The 10,907-nt window shown below is 36.5% G+C and overlaps 1 protein-coding gene across 1 annotated transcript; it reads right to left on the bottom strand.

Moving 5' to 3' along the window:
• Window positions 1–908: 908 nt before the first annotated feature.
• Window positions 909–3,856, bottom strand: LOC147542782 (xyloglucan glycosyltransferase 4-like). Its single transcript, XM_086633853.1, has 4 exons — window positions 3,234–3,856; window positions 2,176–2,484; window positions 1,686–2,090; window positions 909–1,565 (listed from the first exon to the last, which is right to left on the bottom strand). The coding sequence occupies exons 1-4, from the start codon at window positions 3,846–3,848 to the stop codon at window positions 909–911; spliced, it is 1,986 nt and encodes a 661-aa protein (XP_086489979.1). The 5' UTR covers window positions 3,849–3,856.
• Between the last annotated feature and the right edge of the window lie 7,051 nt (window positions 3,857–10,907).

Below are 10,907 nucleotides of genomic sequence, written 5' to 3' on the forward strand. Positions count from 1 at the left end.
ACGGTACAGTGACACCCCAAGCCTTGGCAGCTATCGATATTGTCCATGCATAAGACACCCAGATGGAAGGCCATACATGGTGTTGGTGTTGTTTCTGACGAAAGCTTTACGTGCCCATCCAAAATGCCTCCACACTTACCAAGCTTGAGTTTACATCTAAAGCCCAGGCTCCGCCGGACTCTCTTACGAGCAATGTGGACTATCACAATGAATTCTTAGAGGCACCACCGACGGTGAGAAGGTGGCCATGCATTCTTATGGTGATGATTTACCATTTGCTTCTGGCTTTTGACAACATCTTTTATGATACTCGAGGAGATGCTTTTTATTACTTTTGGCGACGTTTCGAGCTATTTTGCAACACTTTTTGGTCACTTTGGCGACTTTGTTAACACTCTAGGACTCACTTTGGTCAACCTTAAAGCGTCACCAAAATTTACCAAAAAGTTGTTGCAAAAAGGTACTCTAAAAACGTTGCCTAAAGTTCAAACTATTCGTCCACACTCCATAGTGACCCTAAAAACATGACCAAAGGTGACTACTACAAAAGTGTCATCCAGGTGACAAAAAACGTTATAGAATTGATCCCACTTTACATCAAATGCCAAATTAAAAGAATAAACATCAAACTTCTTAAATTTTAATGTCATTCCGAAAAAGGCGAGACTCGCTCCAATTCTTTTCACCAGATAAAAAACATATTCTAAGTGCACGTATTCTCTTACATACTAGATAGAAAGTTGCTGACCAAAGTATCGATCTCAGGATGGAATTATTATATAAATGTGAATAACTAAATATTCATCTATGAAACCATCCCCAAATAAAAGTATATAATAATTATGAGGTCTATAAGATCTCCAAGAATAACTGAAATAACTGACTAACCATACTGGTTAGTTCCAAGCTTAGTTCACTTGCTCTCCAATCAAGTCAAGTCCCATAACAAGAAATGACAGACCTTGGAACAGCAAGAAATAGAAATGAACACCATGAGCTGATAACAAGCTTCTCGCTGCGGCTGTAAGTAGAAGAAAAGCAAGCCCTAGTTCCTTCCTGTATAGTTTATTCGTTCTCTTCTTCTTGATCAGTGGTGTAGGAGCTTCCATTTTCTTCAACAATTCTAAACCAGATTCCGAACTCCTTCTCTGAATTTGACGGTTCGATGATTTGAGGTCCATTTCAGATGTCATTGACTCGATTTCCGATGCCATTGATACTAAATCACTTGATGATCTTCCACTCTTTTTTGTTACTACCCATTCATAAGCACTTCCTAATTGAAATAACCCAGAGATCATAGCATTGAATTTTGTCACTGACATTGTGTTTTCGAACAATAGGTAAGGAATCAAGAATGGGAAAGATTTTGGTGCTGGAAGAATGTTTAAGAAGGACATGAAAATGGGTACATAACAGATTACCCAAACAGGTAATTCTGCCTCCGGTACGAACATCGTTAATGGAAGAATAATGCAGAACAATGTGAATGAATAAAACGGTAATATCAATTTTCGTAACAAGAAAAACAGAAATATCATGTTGAACTTCTTCCACGTCGATATCTGCGTCATAATTTGAAGAATCCGTTACTCTAAAAACTCGAATGTTGTAAGGGACTGTAGAACTAGGAACCAAGAAAACATACTTTAAACAAGAAAAGAGATGGGAGAATTAGGGCATACCTTGGAACTAATGATACTCGGAAGGCACAACCGAAAGAGTTGCATAGGACCCGAATGCCATCGGTGTTGTTGTTTCTTGTAAGCTTCATAAGACTCGGGTAGTTCACAAATAACTCTAACATCATTGAGGAAGATGAATTTCCATCCATTTAAGTGAGCTCGAACTGCAATATCCATATCTTCGACAGTAGTCCTTTCCAACCATCCTCCTGATTCCTCAAGAGTCTTAATTCTCCAAACACCGGCAGTTCCATTAAATCCGAAAAAGTTCAGAAAGACGCCATTAACTTGTTGTTCTACTTCAAAGTGAAAGCATAAGTTAACATTTTGGAGTCTTGTAAGCAAGTTCTCATCTTTGTTCACGAACGACCAACGAGCTTGAACTAGGCCTAGTTCAGGATTTCCCTGTCAATAAAAATATAATCGTCGGTTCATGAACATTCTTAGATAAACATAATGAACTAGTAAGTATTTGGTTATGATAGATTACCTTAAAGTGAGGAACAGTTTTTTTTAGGAAGTCGGGGGTGGGTTGAAAATCGGCATCGAAAATAGCTACAAATTCGTAGTCTTTGACATAGTCACAAGTCATGGCAGAGTTGAGGTTGCCCGCTTTATACCCGGTTCGAATAAATCGGTGTCTGTAAATTATATTAACACCTTTCTGCTTCCAAAATGAGACCTCACTGCGGATTAGAGATTGACAATTTTCGTCGCTTGAGTCATCTAAAACCTGAATTAAGATCCTGTCATGTGGCCAATCTAATTGGCACACCGCCCCGATTGATTGCTCATAGACCTAAATAACATCAATATATCCTCAATTAGAGTAAGAAGCAAATTTAGAAGAAGCAATATAAATCTAAAACAAGAAGGATCATCTACAAGTTAGGAAGATGGGAAGTTCATAAGAGAAGAAGAAAGTGTGTTTAGTTTATATGGGCCTTGACCAACTTTCTTAAACATAAAGAACAAAAAGGAAGGAAAAGCTTACTGAGGCCTTAGGTAGGGCCCATTGAAGCTTCTCCACGAACAAAACATGAAACCATTGGGCTTCAACTTGGGCTTGAATGGCAAAAGCAGTTCATGTAGGTACTTGTTGGGCCTTGGGTCATTACAAATCGGTAGAGCCGAAGGCAGCTCCTCTAAGAGTATGGGGTGTATATATGTGATTGTGCCATATCACTTTGGAGAGTGTACTTAGCCTTAGGTGTAGCCCATAGATCAAGCTCACTAAGCATGAAGCTTTTAGGTGGGCTCACTCCATGAACAAACCAAGTATCCCATAGGCAGATATGGCGAAAAGGAAGAAAATATCGAACAAAAGTGTTAAAGGGACCTCTTGGAAGTATTAAAGGGGCCTCACCTTCTTCAAGGCCATTTATAGGGGTGTTTACGAAGAAAAGGGATTCCTTTAACAAAAATAGAGGTGTTTACAGTGTCCAATATCAATATCTGTTAAAACTTGGGTCGTCATACTAACTAGCTTATAAAAATCGAAATTAAAAATAACTCAATTGTGAAAATTCTTAGCGGGAGTTTCCTTACCTCCACTTCGTTGCACATTGGAATCTGAACAAGAACCATAGGATAACTGGAAGGATCTTCTTCGATATACGGCTCACCTTTAACCCTTGGCTTAATGTTAAATAACTTAATCCAAAAACACCCAAGACATAGAATTAATCTATCAAGTGATTGAATCAAGAACAAGTAGGTACAAAACTTGGAAAGAAGGATTATTGAAGGGGCAATATAATCAACCCTTAGTGACAACCAAGCCAAATAAGAATAATGAAGAAGACCCTCAACCTCTAAAGGTTGAATCATACTCAAATTCCATTCATTATAATGAGCAATGACATCTAAAACCAAAGCTATCATTGAAATAACAAGAAAAGCTTTAATAACTCTCAATAATCTTCCCTTATTTTGGGATTCTTCTTCTTCTTTTGGTGAATAAGCTGCTCTCCTCTTAATCTTAGCAATAATAGCTCTAAATGGAGATAATAACCAAGAAAGAAAAACAATGATTTTGTTAGCTTTAAGAAGAAGAACCCATGTGAGTTGTTTTCTAGTTTTTGATTTCTCTTTCTCTGGTTGAACAGATGATGAATCAGAGGATTTGATTTGAACAACTGAAAAGTTTTTGGGTGTCTCCATTGTCACTACTAGAGGAGGTGGTGTCATAAAAATGTACACCCCAAAATTCAATTAATCAAATCAAAATTTGAGTGACAAAAGAAATAGAACAAACAAATATAAAGTTCTCTCCTCACTTCATTTCAATCAAACCTTGATCATTCAAGAAAGAGGGGGAGAGAGAGAGAAGACAGGATTCTCTCCTCAATGCTCAATGAATCTCACTAAAAATTGTGAGAAAAGGGAGAATTGGGTTCAATTTAAATGGAAGAAATGGGAGTTAAATACTTGGCAATAATAAAGATTCAAGGTGTATCTTCAAGAGAATCAACAAAATTTAGGAGTTAATTAATGTTAATTATTCATAAATATTAAACCATTTCTTTCATGGAAATTTTGAAGGAGGAAATTATTTTACTTGTCTATTTGAAATCAGTATCCAACTATGCTTCTAGTTTTGGCAGAGCTAAATATGGTCTATCTTGGGATGACATTCCTTGTTTCTTACTCACTTGATTTGCAAGTATTTTAGAACTTATGTTTTTCCTCACATTCATAATAAGAATATGATTTTCTCTATAGAAATGACCTAATATATTAAGAATATGTTATAAAACCAGACAATAACTTAGATCCTTTGATTTGATTAGAGTTGGGTGGAATTAAGATGTTTCTCTAAAATTGAATTTCCACATACATTTGCCTATTAAACTATTGGGATCCTTGACTTAATCAATTTTAGAAGAGTAGTCGATATTGGAAAAATATTGTCAAATTAATAATGAGCTTTCTCTCTTGGGTTATTTTGCCCTCCCATATATTGGGATAATGATTAGGCTGAGGCGATCCAACTTGTTGGGAGACTTAAAGCGAAGAAAATTCTGGTGCCTTTTTAGCACAAATTATAAAAATGTTAAATTGTTTTTGTTCTAACAAACAAATTAATATGACAAACATTACTAAAAATTATAAACCTGATCTATATATTATATAAGGAGACCCAATTTACATATTGAGATTAACTAAATAAATTTTAAAAATATTCTTCTAACTTTTTGAGATGCAAAATTACTGATTAGAGTTCGGATTGACACAATCCATGAGAAAAAGAAAGAGAATGAACAGTAAAATTTATAAAGAGTAAAATGAAACAAAATTTTAGAATGAGTGAACAAAAAAAAATTTAGGGTGGGAAGAAGTTATTGGCTTGTAGAAATAGAAAGTTGGTTGGACTAGATTTCTACCTTATCATGGCCCCACTATTTAATTGTAAAAGTAGAAAGAAAAACTCAAAATGTAAGCTCAAATACAGAAAAAACACTTAGAAAAATTAATGTTAAAAAAATCCTATTTTGTTTAAAAAATTTAAACTGTTAACAACATATATAATTATGTTGGTAACAAGGCAGTTTTATTTTTTTCATAATCCCCCTTTTACCCTTCTATGTTTTTTTTTTTTTTTTTTTTTTTGAAACTAAGGGAACCATTTCCATTAAAAGTGACAAAATCACATTGTTTACATGGATAATACATCATTCTTATTTCTCTCCTATGAAAACTTCATGAGAGTTACATACCTTTAAATGTAAAGTGCCTCATGAAGAGAAAGAAATGAGACTAGACACAGACTCAATAAAATGACCCTAAAGGTCGAGAATGAAAAGACCCTGAAGGTCGTGAATAAGAAGACCCTAAAGGTCGCGAAGGGTCGACAAAAAGAAATAATAATACAAAATATTAAATAATACAGAATAAAAACTAATATAAATCCCCGTCGCTTTTGCCGGGAAACCGCCATTGTCGCCGGAAACCGCCGTCGGAAACCGCCGCCGGAAACCGCCGTCGGAAACCGCCGTCATCACCGGAAAACCGTCACCACCATTGAAAAAATCCGCCGTCATCATCGGAAAGCATAATTTACTCAGCCGAATTGCTTCTACTTGAAAAGAAGAACATACCCAGATCCTATAATAAATCTCCATTTTCTGGAACCAAAAGAAATCTTGATAATGTTGTTCAAACTCATCCAAAATCCTCCACTGATGAAACTCAAACAAACCAATTTCTTCAATCCAAACCCTACATACCCAAACTGTTCAAATAGAATAAAAATTCCAAATCCCAATTTCAATTTGTAACTCCTCAACTGTTGAATTTCTTCTTGATAAAGAGAAGTAGAAATGAGACAAGAAGATGATGAAGAAGAAGGGAATAGGGATGTGATCTCTCCATTGATGATTGATGGTGAGAGAAAATAGATTTTCGGTGAAAGGGGAAAAGAAGATGTGGAAGAGGAAGAGGAAGAAGATGAGAATAAAGAGTGAAAATGAACAATTTTTTTTTAGATTCTCTACTCTCTCTCTCTCTCTAAACTCCGGCGAAGGGGGTTTCCCTTCGCCGGAGTAGGTCGAAATCGACCTTGAACAGATCTGTTCAAGGTCGAAGTCGACCATGAACAATCTGTTCAAGGTCAGTTCGTGACCTTGAACAGCTCTGTTCAAGGTCATTTCGCGACCTTGAACAGCTCTGTTCAAGGTCGATTTCGACCTATGATGGGCCTAAAAATAGGTCTATTCCCGCAAGTATACGGGGTCAAGTTATAGTATTGAAAATAAGATCGAGTATCGTCCCAAGGGATAAGTAGGCAATTTCGGATATTGACGGCAAGTTTAGCCCAATAATCAAAATGTCAATAGCTAACTTAGACTAACACACACACCCCACTTTATAAGTTTGATGATTGATTGGTAAAAAATAAAAAAACGATTAAAACTAAATAAACTCACTAAGAGAGAGGTAAGAAGATATCTAAGGTTATAAAATCCACCACATAATTTCACTTTATAAGACAAACACTTAATTACTTAAATCTCTTCTGTATTTACTCGGGATCCAATATAATGAACTATTTGGATTCCGGATGATATTCTAGATAAAACAATTTTATAATCACTAATTTTAATTGTCTTCCTTATAGATTCGGATCACTTAACTATTATTCATCATCTAAAAAGCATACTCCATCTAACAACTTAACGAAAGTATGAAATATCTAATTATGAGGCATGAGTAATGGAAAGAAAATCCAATCCATATAGATAAACAATCAATCGACATTAAAGCACATCAAAGGATTTAATTAATCAAGAACAAGTATTATAAAGATCCAAAATGGGTTTCATTCACAACCTTAGATTGCTAAGTTAACTATACATGGAATCTAGAATTACATTCATTGACATTGTAAAATAAATGAAAATACTAAGAAATTAATGGAAAGAAATCACCAAGAATGTCCAATTCCATATCCCCATGTATCTCCATTTTATCCAAGATTTGCCCCATTTATGCTCAAGAATTTTACTCCAAGAAATCCAAGTAATAGCTATTTTATTGCCACCCAAATAAGAAAAAGAAAGAGAAGGAAGAAATTAGATGTAGAAAGAAGTTAGAAAGAAGAGATGAAAGGGGATAAAGATGATAGAAGAATATGGAAGAAAGAAGGAGATGACTATTAATGGTAGAAAGAATAGTGGTAGAGAAGAAAGTAGTAGTATTAGTAGAGAAGATAGAAAAAGAATGGGAAAAATGGATTAGGTTGAAGAAAGAAATAGGTAAGAAGAGGTATTAGAGAAGAAGGAGTATGGAGAAATTAGAAGGTTAGAAGTAGAAAGAAAATGTAGAGAATAGATAAAGGTGGTAGAGAAAGTAGAAGAAAAGAATGAGGGATTAGGGTTAGAAGATAGAAAGAGAAGTGGCTTAGAAATTAGATAAGGAAGCCATTTGAGAGGGTTGTTGAAGTCTAGGTTTTAATGGAGGAGAAAATGATTTATTTATAGGTGGGTTTTGGTTTTGGTTAGGTTAAATGGTAAAAAGGATGAAAACAAGGGGTTATTTTGGGAATTCTAGGGGTTTAAAATATATAAGAAACCCTAAATCACACAAGTATGTCGCCTGGGTTTATCAAAGGAGGGATAAAGGAGACACGTGTCAGCGTGCTAGAGCTCCTAGGGTTTGGGCTGGGAAGCGGGCGCTAGAGTGCTTCTCGGCTACTGATTTGAAGTGCAGCATCAAGCAGCAGCCCTTGGATCAGGAGAACGCGGGATCTGGACGTCGGGGAAACAGACACGTGGCCGGGAGCACGAAAACTTAGCAGCTTCGGATGCACGGGATTAGAAGAACTGGAGCTGAATCATGGCATCCGTTGGATCTGTAAAACGCGGCAACAAACGGTTAAGAATAAAACGTAGGATCTGGTGCACGGAGTTAAGTTGCGACGCGCTTCACTGGATCAATCTTATAAGGGCCACTTCGCTGCTGAGCGCTAACACGGGAATCGTGTATACCAGCCTCCGCTCGTCGACACGTGTCTGATGGTGTACCGCGCGTCAAATGTGTGCCCGCTATTGTCCCGCAAGTCAACCCTCTTTGACAAAACTTTGACCTTGATTTATTCCTTCGTCCGGACTCCGATTTGACTTCCGTTTTCTCCTACGGACTCGTCTCGACCTCTACTTTTCAACCACGCACTGACCTTGGCCAAATTACCAGAATTTCCTTCACTCCAAATGACCAAAATATCCTTCATGTGTCTTTTCCTCGTTTTTAACCATTTTTCACATCTAACTCCGCAAAAGACACCTAATAAAAAAAAACAACCATTTTATTATAATAAAGACTCGAAACCGACTAACTTGGCTAAATTAAACGACTTAGATGAGACATTTTCATGACCCATCAAACATCCCCAAACTTAGATTTTGCTAGTCCTCGAGCAAAACAAAACAAAAGAAAACAAAAATCTAACTCACTTTCGGAGGAATCCCGGTTGCATTTAGCATATGCAACAAGCCGTTAAACCCCTAGGTTGCCCTAGTGGACGAGTGTGGTCTCGTGAGGGTTTCCATAGATGACACCCACAAACATCATGGTTTCAAATACACAAGGGTCCAAAATCCAAATCGTAGATAGGCATGATTGATATAGTAAAGGGTTTAAGCATGTCAAAACATAATGAATCAAGTAAACAAGTACATGTGAAAGCTAAAGACCCCTTCACTAATGATCTTACCCTAAAATGCAAGTGTCATACCATAATAAGCACATCTATGTTCCGAAGTCACAAAACCTTGATTCTCAAGTTAGTACATTTCGCCTCGACTTCGGCCTCGCGGACATACACTCCAAAAATGAAATCACTCAAGAATGGTTCGCTCGTATGTGTGAGTGTGATCACTTAACTAGGACTCAACACATAAAAAGGGGTGAGGACAACATTTTGGAACGAATGATCTTCGAAAAAGAATTAGCCACTATATAGAGTGGGGAAGCTCACTCGCCCTTCTCACCCATTCTACTCTCTAAAAATGCCTTCTAAAGGTTAGCGGATACAATAGATGATGTGATGGTGGTGGATTCCCGAGAATTTCGACCTCTTCATTTTGGTAGAACCTCTTAAGCATCTCAACATTTGTTTCTTGCTTCGAATACTTATTCATGAACAAAAACACCAACACATATATACAATCACATCACTCACACAAAAGAGCTAACACATGCTCAAACATACACAAAAATCACTTTATTTCACTATTTTTCTTTCTTCTTTTTTTTCTTTTTTTCATATCACTTTTTTTTTCATATTTTTTTTCATTTTCTTTTTTTTTTCTTTTCTTTTTCTTTTTCTTTTCATAACACAAATACAAACAACCAAAATAAAATACAACACAAACAACTCTATTCTTGCAATCAACTTTTCATTTCATACTTGCTTTTGACATTCTTCATTCTTTTATCTCATGTCTTCATTCTCGGGATATAAGATGATGGATGGTGATGGAGTATCCGCTTTCCTCTAGTTGGCATTCTCATTGGGTTTCATGGACTACAAGGGCAAGGTTAATTCGCTATCCTAATGTCACTCCTAGTGGCTAAGGAAATTGAGCACACGAGATCAAATGAGCTCTTTTATAAGTTACGAGGTTGAGTAGCTCTTCATTCTACTCGGAGTTAGCGCAAAAGAGTACACTCGAATGGCAATTTAGGCTTTGAGCTCTCACATGGGTTAAGTCTCCACTAATGACTACTTTAGGTCTCTTAGAAAAGTTTCTTCTTCACTAAGATGTAACTCACATGACACAACACAAACACTAAAAGACTCGACTTTCATGCAAAGGTCATTAGCAATCACAAAACTCATCAACTCGACACATATGCATCAAAATTCTTAAAACTATCACTAGAATCACATGCAAATCTACTCAAAATGTTCAAAATTTTCAAATTTTGGCTAATTTGAACCCTTTTGTCTTTGAAACCCATGGTCATGCATTGGTTATGGTCATATCCCGCATCCCCAAACTTAAAACTAACATTGTCCTCAATGTTCTAAGCGTATACTGATGAGTCATGAAAATGTCTCATCTGAGTCTCATAACTCGGGCTAGTTAGTCTAATTCGAGCCTTTACTCTGATAATTTGCTTGTTTCTCTTTCCAGGTCTCATTTACGGAGTTCGACGCGATAACATCGTGATAAAGACATACTTGAGGGGCATTTGGGTCATTTTAATGACAAGGGTATTCTGGTCAATATTAGTGACCATGTGAAAGTAGAGTCCAATACGAATCCATTGGCGAAAGCGGAAGCGGAATCGGAGTCCGGATGCGAAAATAGGAGCAAGTCAAAGTTCGAGCGAAATCAGTTGACTAAATGTTAACATGGGCATTTGGCGACATGTGGCGCCGCTGCCGGGGACTAAGTTTAAATTTGTTTTATCTTATTTCTATATTTGGAAATTTTTATTTTTGGTAAGTTTTTATTTTTGGACACTTTGACTTGCTTTTCCATTTTTGGTGTGTAGAACGCTAAGGAGCGAAGTAAAAGGCGCAACAAGGAGAGGAGCTCAAGAAGGAAAATTTACATTTTATTTTTAGTGTTTTTTTATTTTTGGTGAGAGAGAGACTTTTAGACTTTCTAGTTTTTATTTTTGGTATTAAAGTTTTGACCCTAAATTGGAGGGCTTTATAAATTGTAACCGAAAACCAAAACGAAGCCTCGGGTTCGAACACTCACGGGAGAG

Source organism: Eschscholzia californica, unplaced genomic scaffold, assembly GCF_041429995.1.
Source record: "Eschscholzia californica isolate CP2 unplaced genomic scaffold, dmEscCali1.0.p SCAF_4, whole genome shotgun sequence".
In the NCBI taxonomy this organism is placed as follows: domain Eukaryota; kingdom Viridiplantae; phylum Streptophyta; class Magnoliopsida; order Ranunculales; family Papaveraceae; genus Eschscholzia; species Eschscholzia californica.